The 26,777-nt window shown below is 50.6% G+C and overlaps 1 protein-coding gene and 1 long non-coding RNA gene across 10 annotated transcripts in view; one reads left to right on the forward strand and one right to left on the reverse strand.

The window, feature by feature from the left end:
- Window positions 1-19,750, forward strand: part of DTNB (dystrobrevin beta) — a 242,119-nt gene extending 222,369 nt beyond the window's left edge. For 4 of the 9 annotated variants that reach the window (XM_030311505.1, XM_030311501.1, XM_030311506.1 and 1 more), the window contains 5 exons: window positions 9,117-9,276; window positions 10,108-10,197; window positions 14,070-14,123; window positions 17,589-17,623; window positions 19,528-19,750. In XM_030311505.1, the coding sequence (XP_030167365.1) occupies window positions 9,117-9,276; window positions 10,108-10,197; window positions 14,070-14,123; window positions 17,589-17,593 (309 nt within the window). In that variant the 3' untranslated portion in view covers window positions 17,594-17,623; window positions 19,528-19,750. Of the gene's footprint in view, window positions 1-9,116; window positions 9,277-10,107; window positions 10,198-10,334; window positions 11,113-14,069; window positions 14,124-17,588; window positions 17,624-19,279; window positions 19,412-19,527 lie in introns of those variants that run through there. The other 5 variants (XR_003967936.1, XR_003967937.1, XM_030311504.1 and 2 more) reach the window with 5 other exon arrangements.
- On the reverse strand, window positions 17,415-18,707 carry LOC115511057. The gene is made up of 2 exons (XR_003967939.1): window positions 18,229-18,707; window positions 17,415-17,580 (listed from the first exon to the last, which is right to left on the reverse strand). It is a non-coding gene; the product is annotated as an uncharacterized LOC115511057 (long non-coding RNA).
- Window positions 19,751-26,777: the final 7,027 nt, after the last annotated feature.

Genomic DNA, 26,777 nt, shown 5'->3' on the forward strand with positions numbered 1-26,777 from the left:
GTAACTGACAGCACGCCCAGAGTGCTGCGCTGCACTGCAAACAGGGTCTCGAACTCTGTGTGCTCTGCGCATTCCAGCTTGTGGGCGTGTAACTAGAAGGGGCTTATTGAAATTCTGTGCGTCTTGAGCTAAAATCATCCTTGTTGCAGTCACCTGCTCCCTGCACCTCCATAGAGGCTCTGTGTGCATGAATCTAAACGGACAGCATCTCTGGTACTCACCGTACTGGTGAGAAGGGTATGTTCGGGGGCGCCTGGGTGGCTCAGTCGGTTAAGCATCCGACTTCAGCTCAGGTCATGATCTCACAGTTCGTGAGTTCGAGCCCCACGTCGGGCTCTGTGCTGACAGCTCAGAGCCTGGAGCCTGCTTCAGATTCTGTGTCTCCCTCTCTCTGACCCTCCCCTGCTCATGCTCTGTCTCTCTCTGTCTCAAAAATAAATAAAACATTAAAAAAAAAAAAAAAAAAGAAAGGTATGTTCGGTATAGAACGTGCCGTTATCTGACCCTGAGATGGCTGCCGGGAACCCTCAGAAGATCCTTCACCGACGGCCTCTTTGTGACTGGAGCAAAGCCGTGATTATTTGACATCACTGAGATGACGTGACTTGGCCAAAGGTATAGAATCATAGAATTTTAAATCAGAAAAATACTTCAGAGATCATCTGCTTGATGCCACTCAGTTTACAAATGAGAAGACTGAGCCCCAGAAAAATTAAAAAGCAGGTGCTGTACGGTCAAAAGAAAACCCCAGGTCTCCCGACTTGCGGGCCATGCCCTTCCCACCGAATCACACCTCCTCTTTGTGTGTCTACCCCAGAGTGGTGGAGAGAGCTAGGATTCCATCTCAGAGCCTGCAGCTTCCCCCTCCTCTTCTGAGTCTTTGAATTGGCAGCAAAGAATCGTCTCTAAGGCCTGTGATTATTGACAAAGCAAAGAGGTTGGGACTTCGGCATCAGGACAGGCTCATTTACTCAGGGACTTAGACACATTCTCTGATCGGGTAAAATGTTTTTTGATTATATATCCTTGCGTCTATTCTCATTCACAGTCCTCTTTCCCTGAGTCTCTGGGCTTGATCTCTCATGTTCCACAACCTTCCCTCCCATTCCTTCTCCATCAAATGTCCTTCAGATGGGACTGACCCAATAATGTATCAAGAAGAAAATCAACCTGAGAATATGAGTTACCTGTTGCTGTATCACAACTTACCCCAAAACCTAGTGGCTTTGTGGAATAAATATTTATTACTTCACAGCTTCTATGGGCCCGGAGTCCAGATGCTGGTCCTCACAAGCTGAGGGTCAGGGTCTCTCACAAGGGCTACAGGCATCTCAAGGCTCAACTACTCACATGTTGTTGGCAGGATTCTTCGTGGGCTGCCGGACTGAGGGCCTCAGTTCAAGCCAGCTGGTGGCTGGAAGCCGCCTCAGTTCCTTGTCACGTGAGCCTCTCCACAGGGTGGCTCACAAGATCGCAGCTGGCTTCATTAGACTGAACAAACAAGAGAGAGAAAGAGTGTATGGGCAAGACCTAAGTCACAGTCTTTTATAACCTGATCTCAGAAGTGACATCCCATTCTCCTGACTCAGTAGCAGCAGTCACTATGCCCAGACCACATTCAAGGAGAGGGGATTAAACAGGAGTGTGACAGCAGGGAGCAAGGTCATTGGGAGCCTTCGCAGAGGTCTGCCCACCAACCACATTTACTCATCTAGTTAAGTATGTCACACAAAGCTTTATTGATGACTGATAGATTTAGTGCTCCCTGGAGATTACTGCCTGCTCTGGCTCCATTCCCACTTTCCATTACTGAAGAAAAAGGGTCAGAAACTTGATATACCTCATTGTCATTTAACAAACATTTATTAAGCATTTACATGTGCTAAGCACAATGGTAAGGAAGATAAAATTTGAGAGGTGAGGTTAATGCTGTCAGAGTTCTGGGGAGCATGTCAGGAATCTGACCCTAGAGTAGGTGACCATGAAGCAAATGCCCCGAGGGGCAGCAGGAGCTAATCTGACCACACTGGGGGTGGAGAGCTTCTGACCAGAGGACGACAGGCAGAGAGGCCTGCAGGCAGGGGAGAGCAAGCCTTTCTGTGGATGCAGCACCTGTCGCCCATCCTGCTTCTTTATGTCTAAACCACCCAGTGGCAGCCATGGGCATGCCTGCACACATGTGTGCCTCCTCCAAGACCAACCCCAGTCTCTAGGCCTTCCTGAAGCCGTGGCCTCGGGCCTCGGGCCTGACTTGAAGTATGTGTGTATCGATTGGCTGTGGTTTGTGCCTCTCCCGGGGCAGTTGGGATTTACTGACCTACCAGGATGCCAAACTGGTGTTGCTCTGCTGGAGCCTGAATTCACACAGGGCTCTTGATGGTTCCATCCCAGCATTGTTGTAATCCAACGTGACCCTAAAGCCAAGGGCTGGTGCTTGAGATTCACTGGGGAGAATCGTGCCTTCCCAGCAGTCTTCATTTTTCTCTTTCTACTGCTCTGAACAAAGACAACTTCTGAAGCCTGTTTTTTATCTTCCTCGGAAGGCATGTCCTGGGCACTGATCCCAGGAAGAGGGCTTGATTATTTCCAAGCCGATGGTGGGCAATAGGTTTCATTTTCTGATCCTAGAGTTTTAGCCACATGTGGCTGGCCACCTCGTGCATCCCTTTTGCCTCATCTCCCATCATCATTTTCCTATTAAAATGCTTTCAGAGGTTCGGTTTCATGTTCTTAAAAAGCAGCCTAGTTGCTCATCTTGGGTTTTGCGACTCTGACATTCAGTCCTCAGGCAGCGGTGCCTGGCCCAGATCGCAGTGAGGGAGATTTAGGGAATACTTGTGTGCTTAATGCTGGTTCAGCCCTCTGCGGGGACGACAGACAACTGTCACACAGTGAAGTGCATTTGAATTTCACAAGCCACATAGATACGCAAAAAAGAAATCTTTAGCTGGATGGACTTCATCCCTCTTGAGTGCTTGCTGTCTGAGCTGGACAAAGTCTGGGCATCTCCAGGCAAACTCTGAAGCCAGTCATCCCAGATTCTGGCACCGAGATGGGTGCTGTGCCCTGGGGACTATGCTGAGTGCTGTGGCATCAGGGGAGGGGTGTCCGCGGCTCCAACTCCGTGTGTGGTGACGCAGCCCGGTCCTTTGCTTGTGGCCAAGCCTGGTTCTTCTAGGCAGCACTCCTCACTCCCCGGCTGAGGCAGCCGAATTCATAGGCTCCCCCGGCAGCCAGGGTGCACACGTGATCTCTGTTAGGCTCTAACTCTTCCGTGACTGAGAGACCACTTCAGGCTCGTTGCCTCTGCAGCTGGGAAACCATGGGCTACAGGGGTGCACGGGGTCCTTCCTTGATGCTGTCCGAGCAACCCAGGCAGCGATCTTCCTTCCGTGCCCCTCAGCCCTTGGAAGCCCAGGAGAGGTTGGGGCTTGGCCCGGGTCCACCGCGTCTGCGATCTCCTGCATCCCACACTGTGCTGGCTCATAGGACTTCCCTGCAAGGGACACACCACTGTATCAGACTTTCTTGCTTTTCTGCACCCTCTCTTACCTCTCTCCCAGCTTCATTATCTCACTTGGATTGGGGCTGGAACTGCTGGATCTGGCTGTTCATAAGCACTTTCCAAACCAGAGTTAATTGTATACTTTATTATTTGTCCCCTCCCCCCCAAAAATGGCCAAAAGTCGGGATGATGGTAATTATAGGGTAAAAGACAGAGGTGATTCCCCAGGATACAGTGAGTAATATGTGATAATGATTTATATTAATACAATGATTAATGTGTTATCCAACCAAAACGGGATTCCTGAGATGTTTATAAACTAGTTGGGAAAAAAATATATATACCCTGAAAAAAAAATAAATGATAATGCGTGTTTCATGTACGCTGACAAAAATAAAATATTTCACAAGATAGAACATGTTTAATTGTCAGAGGAAAATTATTATAAAAGTTAAACAGCAAAAAATAGCAAAAAGAGATTTCATAGTATTTCCTTGAATGGATAAACCACATTCTGTTAATCTATTCACCAGTCAATGAACTTTTGGCTATTTCCTCTTTTGGCCTACCAGACCATAGCTACTGAACATTTGTGTCTGAGTTTTGGGTGGACATATGTTTGCGTTTCTCTTGGACACATACACAGCAGTCAGATTGCAGGGTTATATGGTAAGTTTATGTTTACCATTTTAAGAAACTGCTTACCTGTTTTCCAGAGTAGTGTACCATTTTATGGTCCCATCAGCAACATACAAGCGTTTCAGTTTTCTCATGTCCTTGTTCGTCTTTTTGATTGTAGCTCTTTCAGTAGGTAAGTGGTATCTCATTGTAATTTCGGTTCTCATTTCCCTATTGATTACTCATGTTGAGCATTTTTCGTGTGATTGTTGCCCATTTGTACATCTTCTTCAGTAGAATGTCTGTTCAAGTCTTTCCCTGTTTTGTAATTGGGTTGTTTGTTTTCTTATTATTCAGCTGTAAGAGTTCTTTCTATGTTCTGGACACAAGTTTCTTTTTTATTTTTTTTAGTTTATTCTTGGTGTTTTTTTTCCATTTCTGCTTTATTGATATACAGACTTGTAAGATATTTTTTTTAATGTTTATTTTTGAGAGAGAGAGAGAGTGAGCACAGGGGAGGGGCAGAGATAGAGGGAGACATGGAATCCAAAGCAAGCTCCAGGCTCTGAGCTGTCAGCACAGAACCCGACGTGGGGCTTGAACCCACGAACTGTGAGATCATGACCTGAGCCAAAGTCAGACACCCAACTGACTGAGCCACCTAGGCGCCCTGTCGTTTTCATTTTCTTTTAATTTTTTGAAGAACCTCTACTCTGTTTTCTCCAGTGGCTGTACCGATTTACATTCCCACCAATAGTACACAGGGGTTCCCTTTTTTCCATGTCTTCACCAGTACTTATCTCTTACCTTTTTGATAATCATCCTAACAAGTGTGAAGTGATACCTCATTGTGGTTTTGATTTGCATTTCCCTGGCTACCTTTTCATATACATATTGGCCATTTGTATGTCTTCTTTGGAAAAGTATTTGGTTCCTCAGTCCATTTTTTTAAATTATTTTTCTAAAAAAAAGTTCATTTATTTTGAGAGAGAGAAAGAGTGAAAGAACTTGAGTGTGAGCAGGGGAGGGGCAGCAAGAGTGGGAGAAAAAGAATCCCAAGCAGATTCCTCACTGTCGCCACAGAGCCCGACACAGTCTCGATCCCACCAACTGTGAGATCATGACCTGAGCCGAAATTGAGAACTGGACACTTAACCACCTAAAGCACCCAGGCACCCCTGCCTTAGTCCATTTTTTAATTAGATTGGGTTTTTAGTTTTGTTTTGTTTTGTTGCTGTTGGGTTGAATGAATTCGTTATATATTTTGGATATTAACTCCTTATCATATATATGATTTGTAAATATTTTGTCCCATTTAGTAAATTGCCTCTTCATTTTGTTTTGTTTTGTTGTTTTTTAAATTTTTAAACATTTATTTATTATTGAGAGACAGAGCATGAGTGGGGGAGGGGCAGAGAGGGAGACACAGAATCTGAAGCAGGCTCCAGGCTCTGAGCTGTCAGCACAGAGCCCAACGTGGGGCTTGAACTCAAAAACCGCAAGATCATGACCTGAGCCAAAGTCGGACGCTTAACCAACTGAGCCACCCAGGTGCCCCGACCTCTTCATTTTGATGATGGTTTCCTTGCTGTACAGAACCTTTTTACTTTTGATGTGGTTCCACTTGTTTATTTTTGCTTTTGTTGCTTTGCTTTTTTGGTGTCATATTCAAAAAAATCATTGCAAAGACCCACAAGTTCTTTATCAGATATAATCTGCAAATATGTTTTCCCAGTCTGTGACTTATCTTTTTTATTTTTTCTAGTGGTGTCTTTTTTATAATATTTTTATTGAGATAAAATTCACATACCATACAGTTCACCATTTTAAAGTCTATAATGCAGTGGTTTTTAATATATTCACAGAATTGTGCAACCATCACCCCAATTGACTTTAGAACAATTCATCACCCACTGAAAGGACCCCACATCCATTAGCACTCACTCCTCATTCCTCCCAAGTCCCCAGCCCCAGGCAGCCACCAATCTACTCTCTGTCCCTATGGGTTTGCCTGTTGTGGACATTTCATATAAATGCAATCAAACAATATTCTGTCTTTTGTAACTGGCTTATTTCACTAGCATAATATCTTCAGGGTTTGTCCACGTTGTAACATGTATCAGTACTTATTCCTTTGCTTGCCAAATCATATTCCATTGACCCTTGAACAATGGTGGGGGCCTTAGGGGTACTGACCTCCTGCACAGTTAAATATCTGTGTATAACTTTTGACTCCCCCCAAACTTAATTACCAACAGCCTACTGTTGATCCATATGTTACCCATGACATAATCAGTTAACACATATTTTGTATGTTATATGTATATGTATTCTTACAAAAAGAGAGTTAGAGAAAAGAAAATGTCATGAAGAAAATCATAAAGAAAATACATTTATAATGATATGCTGTATTTATCAAAAAAAAATTGGGGTGCCTGGGTGGCTCAGTTGGTTAACATCCAAACTGTTGATATCAGCTCAGGTTATGATCTCATGGCTGTTGAGATCGAGCCCCACGTCAGGCTCTGTGCTGAGCATGGAGCCAACTTGGGATTCTCTCTGTCCCTCTCTCTTTCTCTCTGCTCCACACCCACTCAACATGTACTCTCTCTCTCAAAATTAAATATGGTTTTTTAAAAATCCACATATAAGTGGAGCCGTGCAGATTAAACCCATATTGTTCAAGGGTCGGCTGCATTCCACATTTTATTTAAATCATTCATCCGTTGGTAGACCCTTGGATTGTTCCCACTTTGCAGCTCTTATGTATAATGCTGCCCTGAATACTTGTGTACAGATTTTTGTGCAGACCTGTGTTTTCATTCCTCTCAGGTATATACACGAGACGTGGAATTGCTGGGTCGCGTGGCACTCAGTGTTTAATCTTTTGAGGAACTGTCAGGCTCTTCTCTAAAGCAGCAGGAATGCACCATCTTCCGTTCTTGCCAGCAGCGTGCAAAGGTTCCAACTAAGCTGCATCCTTGTTAACACTTGTTATTGTCCACCTTGTTGATTGTAGCCATCCTAATGGATGTGAAGTGGTATTTCATTGTGGTTTTGATCTGCATCTCCCTAATGGTTTATCATGTTGAGCATCTTTTCAGGTGCTTATTGGACATTTGTATGTCTTCTTTGGAGAAGCATCTATTCAGGCCCTTCGCCCATTTTTAAATTAGGTTACTTGTCCTTTTGTTATTGAGTGTAAGTTTTCTTTCTGATTCTAGATAGAAACCCCTGATCTGATAGATGATTTGTAAAAATCTTCTCCCATTCTGTGAAGTGTCTTATTACCTTCTTAAAGGTGTCCTTTGAAAAAAGTTTTTAATTTTCATGAAATCCAATTTATCATTTTATTTTGTAGTTTATGTTTTAGGTGTCATATCTAAAAAGTCATTGCTTAACCTTTTCTTCTAAAAGTCTCCTGGGTTTCATGACCCATTTTGAATTAGTTTTGATATACAATGTGAGGTAAGGGTCTAAGTTCCTATCATTTGTATCATGGAAAGATCTCAGAAAGTATGCTAAGTGATAAAAGCAAATTGCAAAATGATATGCACAGTATGATACCATTAATGCAAAATTTTAAAGTATGAAATAGCATACATTATTCATAGTTATATAGGTACACATAGGAAAAAGAATTCACCCCAAAATCTTTGACGATTGTTGCCTCTGAAGGGATGAGAGGAGAGACTGGGACTGGACACTAATAGGTCTTCAGACCTCTCTGCGGCGTTTCTAAGTTGAAATGAATTTGACAAACTATGAACAGTTTGCAATGTGGGTGTTTATCATGTTATGCTTTTTAGCTTTCTGTATATTTTAAATTTCTCAAATTAAAATACACACACATACGCTCACACAAACCAAAGGGTTAGAGAACAGACTGTTTCTTTGTGGCGCCACTCGCACGCCGGCCGAAGCGCCGAGGTGAGGCTTTGTGCTCGGAGCCCGTCGGCGTGTTTGGGGCAGATTCTGTCGTGCGGGGTGTTTCTGAGCTAGATCCCCAAAAGATAAATCTCTTCATTTGAACTCATTTGCCCACTTTGGCTTCTATTTTCCCAGTTTTGCTTCCACAGAAAACCTGCCCCGTGTCACACCCAGTGTCCCTTGTTCTGAAGAGCAGCATCGGGGCCCAAATCTCAGTGAGCTTCCTTTAACTAGAATTTTTAAATGTGATCCCCTTGCTCCAAGCTTCCTCCGAAACTGTACCGGAGCCTTCACAGGGAAAGTTCGGCTTCCACCAGGTGTGTGTCCGTCCTCACCTGGTCCCCATGGAATGGCCCCGACAGCCTCACTGTGTGCTTTTGGCAAGTGCGGCGACCCGGCCCCTGGGAAGCAGCCTGCAGCGGAGCTGGGACGCGCGCTCAGGAGCGTGATCCCCTCGGGCTGGGAGTTCAGAGGTGCCGGGTGCCCGCCATTGCCCTGGGAGTGGAAGGGGCTCTTCCGGCATCTCCGTGAGCTGTGTTGGCCTGACACAAAGCTCTTCCGCTTCCCTTTGTGTTTTTTCTACCATAAAATGGGCACAAGAACATACACCCTTTCTATTCATTCACAAGTTATTGTGAGGGTCAAGTGAGGTCATGTCCGTAAATGTGTTTGCAAACAAAAAAGAAAGATGTTTGTGTATCATTTTCCAGCTGTGTGGCCCCAGCCCCTCTCAGATCCTGGACCCAGCCACTCTGCTCAGGCTGTCTGCCTGCGAGGACCCCCTCTCCGTGCTAGCCTCTGCTTTTCCTCCCACTTTTAGTCCAGTCTAATGGGATTCTCTCTCCTTCTCCCGCCCCCACCTTCCTTCCTTTTTTCCTTTTCTTCCTCTCTGCAGTCCTGGAGGCAGCCTGACTCCTTCCTTTCAAATGTGATCACGCAGTGCACTGGCCCACTGAACTGAGCTCTTTCGGCTGGCTTAGACTGACTGAGTAGAAGGACTTTCTCCTTCCTCAAAGAGGTAAGATACCTGAGGTAACACGTTTCATCTCTCTGATTCTCCCAGGCTCAGGCCACAGGATCACCACATACATCCCCCACTCACGGAGGCGGCCGCCCGATGCCCATGCCTGTCCGCTCAACGTCTGCTGGCTCCACCCCCACCCACTGTCCGCAAGACCCACTGAGCGGAGTCGGGGGAGACATGCAGGAGGCCTTTGCACAAGGTGAGATTTGGGAGCAGAGCTCACTGGAGAGCTAGAGGGGTTTGGAAATGTGAATGAGATTCCTACTGAGATTTTTCCGGTTTCTTTTGTGGGCTTAGCTTTAAACGCTCAGATTTTCATATACAGTATAAATAAGTCAAGTGCTGGTCCCTTCTCATTTAGATGGGCTGGTCTCCCAGCGGGAGGTCTACAGGCTTCGTAAGTTTGTGAAGAGCAGGCCTCCGGGGCTTCTGTGCTTTTTTTTCCCCCCGGGTTACGGGAAGTGCCTTGTCCTTTGGGCTTTGCCTCCTCTGGAGGAATTGGGTGGTATCATTCCTGGAGTCATGCTTTGCCTGGAAACTCTTTAGAGCAACTAAGAGAAGGAAGAGTGGAGCTCTAAATAGGGCCTTGCTGAAGGCACACTCAGCACAGGATCACTACAACTGTCTGAGGGGCTAGCGACCAGCCGTGTCATATAGTTGGGGGAAGACGCCGTGGCTAAGGAAGTCCTGTCAGGGAGACAAAGTACTGCCTGGTGGAGCTGGCGGAGAGTAAAGTCCTACATCAGGCCAACGAGCCTGGAATCTGACTCTCATTCTGGAATCCAACTCCCTTGATCGTGGCTGAGAAGCGTGCCGCTGACAGGTTCCTACTCCTCAGGTGGAAAAGAAGAGGGAGGAGAAGGAGGACTTGGGTGCCTCGTGCCCCTGATGTGCCCGGGAGCGGGTGGAGATGCCCCATCTCCCCTAGGTGCCCTGCACCGCGTCTAGGGCCTGGCAGACTGAGGCGTGCGCTCGGCTCTTTCTCCACGCCCGCCCACCTGCCATCGCCGTCTGCTCTGACTGTCCTCAGGTACGAGGAGAAACCTCCGCAGTGACCTGCTGGTGGCCGCTGATTCCATCACCAACACCATGTCATCCCTGGTGAAGGAGCTCCACTCAGGTGAAGCCCAGAGCTCCTGCCCGGCCTCACGCGCCCCTTTCCATCCCCACGCCCTCCTCACGTCCTCGCCACGTGGTAAAACATCATCACGTAGCACACGCCACCTCAGTTCACCACTCAGCCTTTTTGCCTTCTAGGAACACACTGGACGTCTTGGCCCAGGGAGCCTCTCTGCCACACGTGATCACACAGAGACGCTGACACGTTATGTTTCTCTCAAGAATGCTCCTTGCAGGACAGACCCAATCCAGACTTTAAAGAGGTTCAGAGCCCCACGCACACAGTTAGCCCCTTCCCTGCTTCATTCGTCCTCCACCAGCTCTCCGTCCACAGCCTCTCTCCCCCCAGGGCTGCGCGACCGCCTCGTTCTGAGGCTTTCCTGGAAGACTGGAACTGAATCAGCCACAAAAGCTTCTGGACTTTCTCCCAGTTGCCTTTCTGCTCTCTCCTATTTGATTTGGTTTTGAAACCCTATTCTCTCCTTTTGTCCACGACTAGGCTCTGATTTCATGTGACGTTTGTGACCTGAGTCTGTTGCTCCTTCGCTCCTCTGTCCAGTCTTCCCTGTGGCTCCTTCCTCAGTCTCTCCATCACTTAGCTATTTCACCGATTTTCCAGACACCCTTACCTCATTGTTCCTCTTACGTAAAACCCATGAAAGAGAGAAATAATAAAAGGCCATTCCCCTATCGTCATATTTTCAAGACTCCCCATGACTCTCTTCATTTTATAACTGCCAGGTATTTACTAATCGGTTTAGAGTAATCAGATTCCCATGTTCCATATTAAACACATAGGTTCCCTTCCTGAGCACTACATATGGCCCTCCTTTGTTCTTTTCACCTAATATAATGCTTTTGAATATGTTGAAGTCGCTTAACAAGGTTATTAAATAAAAATATAAAGCAGTGTTTCCATGGACTGTTCAAACACATCCACTGAAATCATCAGTCCAGGCTCTTAGAGAAGGGAAGCCTTGGGTATTTCTTCAGACCTTTGAAGGAGAAAGCATACACCTTTAGTGTTGTCATGGGTCTGGCCCATGGCTTCACTCTCAAATCTGCCTGATTCCACTTAGAAGAGAGTAAGTGTATGGCCTAGGTTGGTTTTTTTCAATGCAATTAAGATGCCAGTTCTCCTGTGGAGGGGGTGTGAAGGTGACAGAGTCTCCATTCTGGTCCCATTCCTCAATCCTCAGAAGCACTGCCCCCTCTTTATTGTATGATAAACACACATAAATACAAGAGGTGACTGCCTTTGACATGACTTCACGGGTGATTAGAGAGTCCCTTCCCTAATAGAACTTCCCACAGATGCCAGAAATCCCACTTTTTGAAAGAATTTCAGGCCATGGACGTTAATCACACCGTGCCTTGTGACTACTTACTAGGGTTTGGGCAAAATCAGTGGCTCATGAGCTCATCACACTAGATGAGAGGTAACCGGACACCATTAAACACACGGCACACAGAGACCAAACAGCTCCACAAAACTAACAGGTCACAGGGATACCCAGCAATCTCTTATGGTAGGAAAGGGTGGTTTTAACAAAATGATGTGATGTATTTGGAAGGCGCCTTAGAGAGCATGTCGTCTAGTCCCCTTCAGAAATGCAGTGAGTGATTATCAGAAGAGTGATTTGCTTGAAGTTGTGCATCTTGAAGGGGCAAAGCTGGTCCTAGAACTTAGGTCTGAAGAACCTGAAGCCAGGGCTCTTCCCACCACAGAGCCCTTCCGTCCACACGGGACAGGATGTCAGATTCACAGCCCCACGAGGGCCCCTTTCACTGACGCTGTTCCCTCCCAAGCCCTGAAGTCCACAGGTAGATGTGGACTAAGTCCACACATGACAGCACCTTTACAAAATGCAGAAACAGATTCCCTTTACATGCGAGCTGCCAGTTTCTCAGTGAATGGAAGAGGCTGGCCCAACACCCACACACGTTTACTGTCACCACCAAGGGTTTTGTTAGGATGAGGTGAAATGTTCAGATTGTCTCTACGTATTTTCCATACCATGTGAGCATACTGTTTATAGATTTAGCTTGTCCTCCTCATCTTTTTCAAAATACTTTCACAAATAGTAGAATCTAAAGGTTGGAAAACATCTTAGAAGTCATCTAATCCAGGTTGCTGCCCAATGTAAAAGTCCTGTTTGAATATTTCCAATGAGCTCATTCATGACCAGCTCTCATCATGAGGAAGTTCTTTCTTATCAGGGAGCCAAAATTTGCCTCTCTGTAAGCAGTTTATCCTCATTCCACCCTCTGAAGCCACCCAGAATAAGTTCAGTCCTTCCTACTCCTATTAATTTGACCTTTCAAGTGTTTGACGACAGGTAACATGGCTGTCCCTATGCCTTCTCTTTAGGTGGCTGTTCGATGTTCCTTCAGCCATTCTTTTTTTGAGAGAGAGAGAGAGAGAGAGAGAGAGAGAGAGAGAGAGAAAGAGAGCACAAGCAGGGGAGGGGCAGAGAGAGGGAAAGAGAGAATACCAGGCAGGCTCCGCGCTGTCAGCACAGAGCCCGACAAGGAGCTCGATCTCACAAAACGTGACCTCATATGACTTGAGCTGAAATGGAGAGACTGAAACGTAACAGACCGAGCCACCCAAGGCGCCCCTCTTTCAGCCATTCTTAACGTGACGTGGTTTTCACTTCACCATTTTGCTTGCCAACACTGGGATATGGTCGAGAGTTTCAAGGCCCCAATTCAAAATGAGCTCCCAGAGCTGAGAACACTCCTCCCTATCACGGGGGATGTGCTCCCTGCAGAGCCCAGCTCGCTGCTGGCTCTGTTCCTGGCTTCCCTGCTGACTGCGCTGGGGGTGACACCTCTTCTCCATGCCTGCTTTCGCTCAGGGAGGCTCCAGGGAAAGCAACCTTTGAGGACATTAGCTTTTAACACACAGCCACTTTGCTGTTCAGTCATTTTAAGTTTGTTATCAGCCGAAACTTCTAGTTTGGGGTGGTTTTTATCTTTTAAAAAAAAAAATTTAAATTTATTTATTTATTTTGAGAGAGACAGACAGTGTGAGTGGCAGAGGGGAAGGGAGAAAGGGAGAGAGAGAATCCCAAGCAGACACCATACTGTTTGCACAGAGCCTGACGTGGAGCTCGAACTCACCAAACTGGGAGAGCATGACCTGAGCAGAAACCAGGAGTCCGACCGAGCCACCCAGGCGCCCCCTTTTGGTGGTTTTTTCTTTTTTCTATTAAAAAAAAAATTTTTTTTTAATGTTTTATTTTATTTTTGAGAGAGAGGCAGACAGAGCACAAGCGGGGGAGGGGTAGAGAAAGAGGGAGACAGAATCTGAAGCAGGCTTCAGGGTCCGAGCTGTCAGCACAGAGCCCAGCACGGGGCTTAAACTCATGAACGAGAGATCATGACCTGAGCCAAAGTTGGAAGCTTAACCGACTGAGCCGCCCAGGCACCCCTGGTTGTTTTTTCTTAACAGAAGCCAGTGTTAATCTAGGTATTCTCCCACCATGAACTTTTATGGTTGCCTTCTTGAACCTGAATGCAAGGTATTAGATGTATCCCTAGTGGGTGTCGTCACCTTAGGGAAAGCGGGCATGGAGAAGAGGCAGCCACCCCCGACCTAGTCACCAGGGAAGCCAGCAACTGAACCAGCAGCAAGGTGAGTGACCTCAGCTGTGCTGCCCCTAAGGGCGTAGGGCTTATGGGTAAACAGCGCTAGGGTGTGCACCACGCAGGGCGCATACTAGGTGAGCGTCAGCACCCGTGCAGGCCTGGGACCGTGAGCCTTTAGCTAGGGCTTCGTCCCAAGCCTTCTGAGTTACCGCCTTCACCCTCCCTCTATGCTTGTGCTGTGCTGAAGGGTCACTGGCCTCCTTGGACTTGTTTTCACAGCAGAGGAAGGTGCAGAGGAAGAAGAAAAGAAGATGCAAAGTGGGAAAGAAAGAGGTAAAGGCAGCTCACAGGACCCCTAGTTTGAGTGGGAGGCAGAGCTGGACAGCCCCTGAGGGAAACTCCCCTCCCTTTTGTTTCTGCTTTCCTTCCTGCTGCCCCTTCCCCCAAAGCTTTCCAACCCCCACAGTTCCTTCTGCCTACTTTTCCCAACCGACCATCAAGGTTTGCCCTGGAGGTGGCGGTGTCAGGCATCAAGAAAAGCCTCCTGATTTCCAGATACTGTGATAGATGGTTCGGATATAGGAAGTAGATACCAGCAGAGCACAGAACATGACCCTTTGCCTCCAGGAGTTTATAATCTAGTCAGAAAGGCAAGACAGAGATATGCAGAATAAATAGGAGATAAAATGAAGTAGCAGGAAAAGTTAATCATCAAACTTTGAGTGTGTGATTATAAATACAAGAAACATTTCTGAAAAGGAAGCGATTCTTGTGGGCAGAATAGCCAAGTGTTTTTCTGGCCTTGATGGAAGAATTAAAAGCAATAAAGGTATCAGCAAAGGACAGTAATGCCTTCCTCGTTTTCTTGTATAGAAAACTTGCTTAATAACTTGTTATGAACAAGGAGCTGTGCTAAATGATGTCCACGTATTATCTCATTGGACACTTAACAACCCTGTGAGACACATAACAGTGTCCCTATTTTACCACTGAGAAAATAGGCTCTCAGAAGTATAGATCACATAGCTGTAGTAAAGCAGCAGAGATTCAGTGTGAACTGGGTCCTTCTGACCCCACTTCACACACTTAATCTTCATGTGCCTGTGCCATGCTGAACAAAAAACATTTGGGAGTTATATGAGCTCTTATTTCGGTCCTATATTAATATGTCTATTTCTGGATTCCTCCAAAACATAAGCTCCACAAGGTAGAGATTTCGGTCTGTTTTGTTCAGGATGTATCCCCAGTGCCCAGAAGAGTGCCTGGCACATAGTGAGGTGTCAGTAAATTCTCACATACAAGGAAGTAAGCCAGGTGATGTACTAGAGAGTGCTTCGTCAGGGACAGAGCGGGAGCGGCCCCGAGGAGGCTGGGCTCTGGAAGGTGCACCCGCTCTCTCTACCCCTGCTGAATGCTCTGCACTGAGCACACCCTTCCTGTTTGATTTCACAGGATTTGAGACAGGGCTCAGAGCGGTTCAATAACCTGCACAGATCATAGCTGGCAGAGCCGGGAATCAGCGCCCATGCGGCTGGTAGACGAGGCGAAGTGAGAAAAGTCGTAAGGAAGGGTGGGAAGAAGTGGAGTGGGGGCTGCAGGCAAAGAAGGTGGGAAGGTAAGGGAGGGGGGTGCCTGGGGGTAGGGTCTGCCGTGCTGCTTGCCACGGGGGCTCTCGGGGCAGGAGAGGCAGGCCTTCAGAGTTTGCCACCAGACTCTGAGACTGTCCAGGATCCTGGGAGGAGTGGAGAAGCAGAGTCCAGGTGCCACAGTCCTCTAGGGAGTCAGTGAGGCCTGCGAGGCAGTGGACGGCAACTGTGCGGGGTTGAGGACCACGGCATATTTGGCATGGCCGCCCAAACGTCAGAAGTCGAGGTCAGCTGTATTTGAGACATCTAGCAGTGCCACAGGGAATGGTAGAGAAGACCCTTTCCTTGCCGAGAGCAGACCAGGGGGAAGGCAGAAGGGTTGTTGTGCAAGAGATGAAGCGGGGAGGAGATGCACAGAGATAAGTTCACACTCCGTAAACACGTGCTCCAGTCACACGCATGCGCGCGCGCGCGCACACACACACACACACACACACACACACAACTCATCCAGATCCTAGCGTTCATGTGGAATGTTCTTGGCTGAAGACGTAACATCTGCTGCTTTGGCCTCTCTTCCCATTGGCCCTCCCTTCCCAGTAGCTTTTCCCATGGCTTCTCCTCAGCCTCCCTGCATCGTGTGCAGCACACGGAGGGTGGCCCTGACCACTTGGGCCTTGCCATGACCATGGACTGCAGCCCTGGTCTTGGTTCAGGGCTGGGTGTGGGCTGCATCTCACACGTGGACAGGCATAGTTCCCCTTGCCTGGTGCCCCCTGCTCTCAGGGGCCTCTGTCTGCACCTGTGTTCTCTGCCAGCATCTCTCCTCTCTGCCCCTCTTGCTCTTAGTGTCTCCCCATCTCTCTTCCAGTGCACACACCAACGTTTCTGTCTGTCCCTGTGAGACCTTGTGGGAACACCTGAGTTTCCGTTGCTGTGGCTTTAGGTGCCATCCCAAGGAAAAGAGTGTTAAGAGCCAGGGTGAGACTTGAGTAGGGTTTTAAACAAATGTTTGACTCTTGGCATTGTGCATACAGGTCTCAGGATATGTCTTCTTAGCTGAACTGTGGCAGGTATGTGGGTGGAGGTACAAGCCAGGTATTTTTACAGATGGACCTTCCGATGGTCTGCCGTGGTCTAGACATGAGATTTTACTATAGACCAACATGGAGGTAACCGCGGTTACCGAGGGGTTGGAGAAGAGTGACTGTCAACCATAGAGAGAGAGGAGATGTGCTTCTTTGGGGTTGAGGTGATGCTGACCTAACATAAACACAATTTGGTCAGCACCCCACCAGGCAGGCATAGTCTGCTCAGTGCAAAAACCCTAAGAGTCAAATGGGCACTTTTGAAGAATTCGTGACCAAGCCAGACTTCACCAGCACGTTCGCCCCTATCTCAGCCCCCTCACTGCCTTACCCTGGATCTCTGGCTGGCTGCATTCTGGGGAATGCTTCTGCTCCCCTGGGGTGCCGCACTGACTTCACGTCCCCTCACTGCTCGCCTGGGGTGTTCAGAGCCCTTGTCGCCAGGACTACACAGATGAAACAGACAGACACGGTACTTCAGAGCCCGAAATTCATCTCGGCCACTCCAGGGCCTCATGTTATGCTCCTTTGTCCTTCAGAACTGCCTCTCCCAGAACCTGCCACCCATGGTGTTGGGAGCTGTAAATCCAGTTTGCTCGCTCAGAGTACGCTGGTGTATGTCCTGTAGGCTGACAGCAGCGGCCCTCTGTGGATTCTCAGGCTTTTGTGGGTGCAGTCAGTGTTCAAGATTTCAGGGGGAGCAGGAGTGATTGAGCATCCCCAAGCAGACACGCCTGCAGGCAGGAAACACCGCCAGTATCGAAATTTAATTCCTTCTCACCTTGGTCACTTTCAGAACCAGATGGGCTGCGCCCCCTGATATAATTGCTCCCTAGATTTAAGGTGGCTTCATTTCCATTTTAGTAGTAGTATTTTCCCTCTCCCGAGAGACACTCGTTTCTCCATGGTTGTTCTGCGTCCGTTGCAGGTGCTGGTTGTAGGTAGCGTGACTCTCCTGGCCCTTTTCATACTTGGTTGGGAAAAGCCAGCATAGGGGGCAGAAAGGGGAGAGTGAAGTCCAGAAGCCCGTGGGTGCATGGGCCGGTAGTCCCCGGGGAGAAGATGCAGGCTGGTGAGACACCCCAGGCGTGACTCCGTGTGTTGTTTGTGTCCGTGCTGCACAGGTTAGCAGAGGAGCCGGGACAGAGAGGAAGCGCGGGTGAGTACAGTGTTCTCTGCCCTCCCCACGGCCCCTTTCCCTTTGTACCCACGGTCTTCCTTTCCCTCCTCCCTTTCCTTGGTCTCACTTTCCAAGCCAGCCACCCTGAAGGGGAGAGATTCCAGTTAAAGTTTTTCTTAAAGAGCCCAGTTCACCTTTTCGCTTTGCCCCGGCCCCGCTATCATACCCTCTTGGCCCCTCTTCCGGGCTCTGGCCCATCTTGCTCTACGCTGGGTCTGGCCTGGGCCTCGGGCATCGGTTGGTATCACTGGTGTCTGGATGCAGCCGGCAGACCCAAGAGCTGCCGGCCGACACGGGCTCCGGGAGCCAGTGGCCAAGGCCGTCCCGGCCACCTCTGCCACCTTGCTGGTTGCCCACAACCACCGTCATTTCTCTCCCAGGGTCTGTGCCGGTGCCCCAGGGTTCCGACACCCAGAGCTCTGATCTGCCTTGGAACCTGGCCACAGACACGTATTTCCGTCCTCCAGGGTCACATCCACTCCAATAGAGCCAACCAAGCCATTTCCTGTGGTGCCTGCCAACCCGCACCCCCTCGTCCTAAAAAATTAATGAAAATACAGATTTCCCTCTGGGACAGTGCTCACTGCTTTAGGAGGTAGTCTTTCACGTCTTTCCATCTGAGGACCTTGACTCTTCTCTCCTCCCAGTTCCAAGACAGTGAGGCTCCGGGGCCTGCTTGCTAGAAAGAAGGGATGAAAATAATTGGACAACCAGTTTGTTCAGAACAGTTCTTTGGAAGATAGATGTCTTTGGTTTGGCCGCGAGATGTCTCTTTATTTGTCAATCTTTCTTTCCCTCCCCTCCCCCACTTCTTGTGTTTAAAAGTTAGGCCGTCTTCCTCAGTTACAGATCTTCCAGGCAGAAAAGCCAGGGCTGCAGCCCCATGATCCCAAAAAAGGAACGTCTCCAGGCCTTTTCCTGCCGGCCCCACCCCCCACGTGCACCCGGCCCTTGAGGGGCTCTGTTCTGCCAGCGCTGCGGGACCTGCCGTCTGGGAGCCTGCACTGACTCAGGGATTGTGCAAGCCTCTATGGGAAGCACCCAAGCTGCAGAAGTTCTCCCGCTGCCCTGGAAATCTCAGGGCCTCCGGGGCTTGGGCAGGGTTTTACCTAAATTCACTGCACATTCAGGCAAGGCCCTTCCCAACAGCAGGCCTAGGCCGCTGCAGCCAACGAGGGAGTCAGGAGCTGACTTGCCCCTCGGGAGCTTGCCAGAGCCCCCCTCCCCGGGGGCACAGAGGAACTGGGGGATAAGGATAGGCACGCCAGAGCCATCTGGCCCCCCCTCTTCCTGCAGAGGAGGGAATGAAGAAGGCCCACGGCCTGGGAGCTCGGTGCCAGAACGAGAAGCGGAGCTGGGTCTCCGGACGCTGTCCTCAGACCTCAGATCGGGAGTTAGGAGAAACTCATCAGGAGTAGAGAGTCAAATGAAAAGCATAAAAACTCAGGTGGCTCAGTTTCACAGACCCTTAAGTTCTGCCCTCTTCCGGCCTGAATCTAAGGCTGTCGTCCCTGCCACCCAGTGTTTATAAGCACCTCCCCAAGCTCAGTGCCCTTCTCCTCGGTCACAATCCTTCTTCCCAAAAAAGCACCACATTCCAAACCTCGCACTGTAAACCCCGTTCTTTCTTCCCAGAAACGTTTCCTGACCCTGTGACCCCAGCAGCAACTCCCAAAAAACTCTAGGTACCCCCCACAAAAGAGAAAGCCCCTTTCCCTAAAAAGGAGCACGAGTATTATCGACTCTTTGCATCTTCTGAGTTGAAAGGTAAGCATCCCGACGGCCCCATCCCAGGACATTGCCTTGCCCCAGCAGATGTTAGCAGCATTTGCTTGGAGACCCTCTGCAGCACCCGTGAGTAACAGCGTGTCTGTCCTGCACAGGCACAGGGGACATGCAGCAAGCTGGCGTTGACATGAGGAAGGCGAGATCTTCCCCCAGAGGCGCATTCCTGTCCATCTTTCGGCTGCACACCTGGACCAGGCTTGCAGGCTGCCAGACGTCACTACCTGGCAGGAAGAGGGGAGCCCAAGCCGGTGGGAAATGGGAGGGACTGCCTGATGCCGCTGCCGCCGGTGGGCCTCCCCCTTGCACAGTCCTGCATGAACTAGCATCTTCCTCACTCCCCTCGGGCCACGGTCTCATCTCTGCAACAGGAATTTACCGGGAGGTTGAAAAGAGAAAAGAAACAGTCCTGTGTGTGTGACCTGATGGAGTTCTTGCTGGCGTCTTGCCGGCACATCGCGTGCTCCCTGGGGTGGGGGCACAACTTTCCTCACCACCTTTGACCTTTAAAAACCAACAGGTTTTCTTCCCTGTGTCGTGCAAAGACAGCTTCAGGCTTTACTGAGTTTTACAGATATTCACACCCTGGCCACAGTGCTAAAAATAGCCTCCTTCCTTTCTCTCATACTGGTTAGCTAGGCTTCCGCCCCGGTTGGTGCCGCTCGCTGCTCAGCAGCCTAGGCGGCAAGGGGGAGCAGAGAGCAGCCCGGGAGAGGATTCTTTGCAGCAAAGCCCGCCGCCGGCCGGCCAGGGAGCGCTGACCGGTGACCACCAGAGGGAGCACTGGCCCCCGGGCGCTGTGCTCCCGCCACCTCCCCCTTCTCAGGGTTCCATTCTGCTCTGGCACACATGATAATCAATCCCAATTCCCGGTGATTTTCATTTATTTTTTTTCTGCTCCCTGGGCTCCAGGATGTTATTTTTAGTAGTGGAACGGCTATAAATATTTATAAAGGGCAGCGACTGGAATGAAGTGAGAGGCCCCACAGCTGGCTCTCTCATCCCCCCAACACACACGCCCCTGCGGACCCCTGCCCGCTGCCTGCGGAGCCAGTGGGCTCAGCCCGTAGCCACCCACAGAGGGGAGTCACATGGAAACCTCGTGAGGGCGCAGCCAGGGTGAAACGGGTGGGGTTGACTCTCCATCCTTCCCTCTCACTGTCCCCGCTTCCTCATTACTCCCACCCAGGAAGGAGGTCAAGGCTTATTCCGGGAGTGCTGTGCGCTGCTAGGCCCAGGGCCTCCATGTCATGAACACTACGTATGAGGGGCAGGTGCAGCCTGGATCGCTCCAGCTGTGTGAGAGCAGAGAGGAAATGGGAGCCTGCGGAGAGGCCCCACGCCCGTGGAGGGCTGGCCTTCCACAGCAGCTTCCGAGCGCTGCCTTGGCCCAGCCGTGACCAGCAGTGAGCCGAGGCCCCGGAGAGCCAACAGGGATTCTGGTAAAACAAAAGCACTGGTGAAAAGGTTCTCCCACACGCTCAGGAAACAGGGATCCAGCCTTGCCTGGAGGGCCAGATGGGGCAAGAATGAAAGTAACCATATGGAAAGTTCTGAGGGACACTCCGTGCCAACCAGTGGTGAGATTAGGTATGGGATGGGGGGCGGGGGGGGGGCGGCAGGGCTACAACAAGGTCTCAGGGATGACTGTGTGCTCCCCCCACAATCCTGACTTCCCACACTTTGGACCCTGCCCCTGAGGACAGAGCAGGACCCCACTTCCCGATTCCTCACATGAACTGCTTGCTTCTTCCAGAGCAGAAGGAGCCAGAGAACAGATTAAAAGCACCAGTGGCTCCAAAACAGCCAAGGGCTAAGGTGCGCGTGGTGTATGGCAGTGTCCTCTGGGCCCCCTGTGTGTCCCTCCACACCTGGGAGGTTGCCCGGGCCCACAAGGCCCCCAGCCGCTGCTCGGCAGGTTCTTGCACCAAGGAGCAGCCTTAACGTCCTCAACCGCAGGAGAGGCTCTGGACTCCCAGCCTCTCACGTGTACTTGGAGGACAATAAAAAGGACTAGAGAGAGCCACAGCGATGAGCTCAGATGCCAGCATGACAGTGCATGGGGTGTTGGGTTTTATATAAACTCTGGTTGACAAGTGAGTTCTTTTGCAGCTAGAATATCCACCATTATCTAAGGCCCCTGAGGTGCCTCCTGACTTCTTGGCATGTGCTGTAGAATGCAGATCCGTATCAGGAGCTTGAAGCTGGTCCCTTTCCTCAACTCTGACCTGGAACACAGGTGTCACCCTAGGTAGGGGGCACTTCCTTCTTAATTGCTCTGTGACCATTTAGGAGTCTAATTTAACCTGAGTAGATGATCTTTTAAGAGAAGTGACGTATACAGTCAGCATCATAGGCCCCCTGGGCTGCTGTTTCCTAGCCGTGAAGACCCCTCGAGAGGTCCTAAATGCGTCCTGGGTCTTGAGGAAGCCGCAGGCCCACCAAGTGCAGATCCCAAAGTCCCAGCCGTGCTGAGGTTCCATTTATTTTCACAGCCCCCTCGTCTGCTGCTTGCACTTTATCCACCGGCAGACTCCCCTTCTTTTGCGTTGCTTACTCCCTGCTCCTGCAGTCCGTGACGGCTTCAGAAAGGTACAGTTGCTATGGCAATGCCTAGAGCCATCTGAATTCCTGCTGCACCTTCTGGAAGAAAAGGCCTTATGAAGAACCATTCAGTGGATTCCAAAGCTAGCCAGGCTCCCTGGGCCTCTCCTCTGCCAGGGGCCAGACGCCTGTTGCAAACTGGAAGTGTGGGAGACAGGTAGCCCATCTTCCTCGGGATGAAACTCCCATAGCTGCAAGCCACACGCACCTCAACAGGCTCTCCACGTGTGGATCAGAAAACTAAGGCTTCCTACCTGGGGCTCTCAGGGAAGATACAAGACCAGTGGTTCTGAAACTTAGAATCCCCCGGAAGGCTTGTAATGTATGGATAGCTGGGTTCCACCCCCCAGTTTCTGATTCAGTAGCAGTTGTAACAAGCTCCTGGGTAGCATTGGTGCTGCTGGTCCAAAGACGACGTGGCGAGGACCACAGTACACATTTATGAGGAGAAAAGGTTCAGGAGCCATCGCCAGCAGGTGGAGAAAGGCCAGAGTCGGTGGTCTATTCTAAAGGAAGAAAAGGAGGGGCCTCGGCAGTCCCTTTTCTTGGTTAGGTGCCCTGGGGAGCATGTGCCAAGACCAGTGGTCTTAATTTTTTTGTTTTTTTGGTTTTTTTTGTGGTCTCCAACAAGCAGTTGGACCTGCCCCATAGACATGTTAAGAGAGGGCAGCATTACGAGACAGGCCATGAAGGCGTGGAAGAGCAGTATCCCAGATGCGCAGTGACTGAGTGGGTCTTGCACGGTCTGGTCTTAGCAACGGGGGAGGCTGAGGGCCTGCCTGGCTCCAGAGGGAGTGGGGGGGAAGTGGCATAACAGTCCCCCGGCCCCCACAGCGGGGGCTTTTACACCCAGATGCTTTCCCCAGAATGCAAACACTGTATTCGATGTTAAACCGTATTCGGGGCCCAGCCGGGCTGCTTACTTCCAGCCTACCTGAAGCTCCGACTCCCATGAGCAGAGTCCATTGCCCAAGAGGAAATGATTACTGGAGGGCCCAAGGTGAGGGCGGCAGGCCTTCCCAGTTATGAAGAGCAGATCCCAGGGGTTGCGATGCCTTCTCTGCACACTTAACCCTGCCTGGAAAACCAGGTCTGTGGGTGGTGTGCCGGTGTCTCTCCTGCCCGGGCATGGCTGCGAGCAGGTGGAGTGTGCCGGCACCATCTGCCCTCTGCCTCCTACTCCAAGCGGGGACGGCCAGGGCAGGGCCGCAGGGTAGAAGAAGTGGACATCGAATCCGTTTAGAAGTTCCAGGAAGCGATACCAGCTTCTCGGTTGTGTGAAGGTTTGGATGGGTGGTGAGCGCTTTCGTTTTTGAAAGTGGGTAATTCCCGAGGGAGGCCGTGAGGAGAACTGGGACTTGCTGGTGGTGGGAGGGCTCTTGAAAGGCAGGCACCAGAGAGCGTCTTGGTATTTCTGAAGTGAAGGGAGCCTAGCCCTGCTAAAGGTAGAGATTAAGAAGTGACACGTACGAGCGCCTGGCTGGCTCAGTCGGTAGAGCACGTGACTCTTGATCTCTTCGTGAGTTCAGGCCCCACATTGGGTGTAGAGTTCACTAAAAAAAAAAAAAAAAGTGGGGAGAGGACAAGTTAGCTTGATGTGGGACTGTCATTCATTCGAGAAGATACTTCGGAGCTCTGACGGTGTGCCGAGCCCCAGGCCCCCCTCTCCAGGCCTCAGTGAACATGGGGCCTTAGAGGTTAAGGTTGAAGCCTGGTCTGAATTCATAACTAGGGCATGGGGGTGGGCTTGGGGGGGCTGCACTGCCTTCTGAAGCCTGTCAGACTGGGGACACACATGGGACAGCGCACCGGGGAAGGGAAACGGTCACTGCTCAGAGGGGTTCTGGACACAGGCCCAGGAGAGGAGACGAGGACGGATGCGTCTGGTAGAATTAGAGCCTGAATCCCCTGCAGAGTCCTCAACCAGAGGAACCTCTTAGGACGTCGGCCTGCAGCCATTGGCACACCTCCCTGGCCGGAGTTTGAAGGCCCGCGGCCTGTGGGAGGATGGTTGGCGGACTCGCTCCTCCCCACCCCACCCCAGTCCTGCTGAGGGGCACGGTGAGTCCTCAGTGCACCTGCACATACGTACAGTGGGGGCCTCTGGCTTTCGGGTTTTGGCCACAGGCGCTGCAGCTTTCCCCCCCTCAGGAGAGTGAACCCTCAGACGAAGCACATGATCTGGGGTGGGGTGGGGTGGGGTGGGAAATGTAGGGGGTACGTCTACACCAGCGGGCCTCAAGATCACCTGTTCACCGTGAGCTGCTCATTCAAGTCCCAGCTCCTGGGTCGTGCTGGCTCCACCATGGCCCGAACCCAGGACTCCTGTCACTTAGTCTTTCCCTCCCTCCTCCACCACAGCTGCCATCCTTGCCCACCAGGCGCCCATCCCCTACCAGCAAGAACTCTATCTGGAGTTGGACCCAAAGCCTCTGGAAGTCCTCCCCACCCACAGCTCCTCAGAATCCTGGGCCTGCTGGTCGGAGCCCCGGTCTTCCCGATCCCTCAGAAAGCCGGCCCTGGGGCTCCTCTTCCAAGGAGCCTGATGGCCATCGGTGGCAATGGCTGATGTCTTATTCACCAGCGTGTGAATGGCCTGGGTGAGGCCTTGCCTGCCAAGGCTCCTTGGCCTTTGAGGTCTTGCCTCTGTGAAGCTCCCCTGATGGGGTTGGCCCTGCGGAAGAAGGTGTACGCACCTGGGGCTGCCGAGAGGGAGGGCACGCAGAGAGGAAGTAGCGAGCCAGGCAGGGCCGAGGAGCAGCTTGGGGACAGGGCGGGAGCCAGGTGCAGGTGTCAGGTGCCCAGGGGGTCAGCCTGAGCTTCCTTCCAGCTGGGTGAGCTTCCAGCCAGCCCAGCTCCTCGGAACCAGATTCGGACTGGACAACGGAGTGTGAGGAAGGAGGCTCTGGGCTTGGGGACCTCATTGGGTTCCCCGTCTTGCCATGACGGCTGGCCGGCATTCGTCCTATTTTGCTCGTTGCCTAGGCAACCACCTGGGTTCACCCTTTGCCACCCACCTACCCTGGGAGCCCACTCAGAGGAGGAGAACAAAGACAGGAATACAGAGAGCAGGGAAGAGTGAGGGACATGTGAAAGACCAGAGAGAGGAGAGTAAAGAGGAAGGAAGGGTGGGAAGAGGGGCAGAGCTCAGGTGAGGAGGGGAGCTTTTCACCCTGGGGCGCAGGGGACAGGACTGCAGGTGGAGACAGGACGGGATTTGGGGAACAAATTCTCACTCCTGAGTCCCAGGCTTAGGGGATCTCATTCCTGTCCTGTTGCCACAACTCACCCCCACATTTTACCCTAATTAGTCCCCACTGGAAAGCGCTGCATACGCCTTCCTCTGGGATTCCTACCCCCAGCGTGGCCCTTGGCCCAGAAGTCAGAGGCCTTATCTCGCCTGCCCTCCCTCCTCTCCGAGTCCCACCCTGCCCCCAGCCCAGTTTATAGAGCTCAGTTGCAGCCTCCAAGGGGGTTGATGGAATTTCCCTGGGGGGTGTCTTGTTCAAGGAGTCTCTTATCTTCCTGCCTTCAGCCATCACTGGAGAGTGGAGGGGACTTAGATTGGGGTCATTGGGAGGCCTCTGCAGCCAGACTTTGCAAACTGGGGGTTTAAAGCCAGGGTGGAGTTGAGGAGGCCTTGTTTAACATTTCTGTTTACTGAGGCCCCTACCCTGACCTCCCACAGGCCACCTCACCTAACTGGTCTCTCCCTGCCCCCATTTTATGATGAGATTGGGTCTTTCTTCACCTGCATGTCCTTTCAAGCGGGGACAGCAACCTGGACAAGGTCACTCTCTGGCCATATTGTACACACAGAGCTACCTTCAAAAAGGCTTAGTACACCCAGGCACACCCAACACAGGAACTCGCTTCGAGCAGGGACCTGGAGGAACTCAGAAGTCACAGTCAGCCCTGAGGCCCCATGTCTGGAGAGGACTGTCCAGGCACCATGAAGAGATACGAGCAAAAAAAAATGGAACTCTACCTTGAGAAACCAGCCAACAGAGCTGCTTGAAGACATCTAGGAGGGAGTTAATGAAGCAAAATACTGGAACAGGAAAAAAAAAAAAAAAGAGAATTATGCACATAATCAATTGTCGAGTTTTAAGATGCATGAAGCGTCAGGCGTCCTGATGTCACCGGGTGATGACAATCAGGCAGGTTTCTTAAAGCAGGCTTTGCTCTAAAGAGGAGTGAACAGAGTATGTTAGATGCCTACTGTGCGCCAGGTGTGTTCACACATGTGGCTCTATGTAGGGTCATCCACTCAACCACAGCTGTGATGTAGGCATCCTCAACGCAGAGAAACCGGGCTCAGAGCGGTCAAATAACTTGCCCCAGATCACAGGATCCTCTCTGTCTGCCTGACTGGGACACAGCTCTCCTTCCCACCGTGTCAGACTGCTGAAATGGCAGAATTTCAGCACCATTTCAAGGAAGAGGAAGAATATTCCAAGGTGGGGGGAGGAGGAGCAGGGAGATGGTTCAGGGGAGGAAGTGAAGTGTTGAATCAGTTGACTTCGCTACAGCCTGGTTTGCCTGCTTTGAAAAACCACAATGAAGAAATAGTCACCCAGATTTCCTTATATATATAAGCAAGTATAGATATTTAATCTTAACCAAGATCGTATCTCTAATTCCTAATTTCACCTCCGCCTCTGGGTGTGCCTTTCTCCTATGCTCCCCAGTCTGTGCAAATCCAGCCTGTACGTGCCACAGACACTTGAGTTTGTCCCCCACC

Source organism: Lynx canadensis, chromosome A3 (assembly GCF_007474595.2).
Source record: "Lynx canadensis isolate LIC74 chromosome A3, mLynCan4.pri.v2, whole genome shotgun sequence".
NCBI classification, from domain to species: Eukaryota; Metazoa; Chordata; class Mammalia; order Carnivora; family Felidae; genus Lynx; species Lynx canadensis.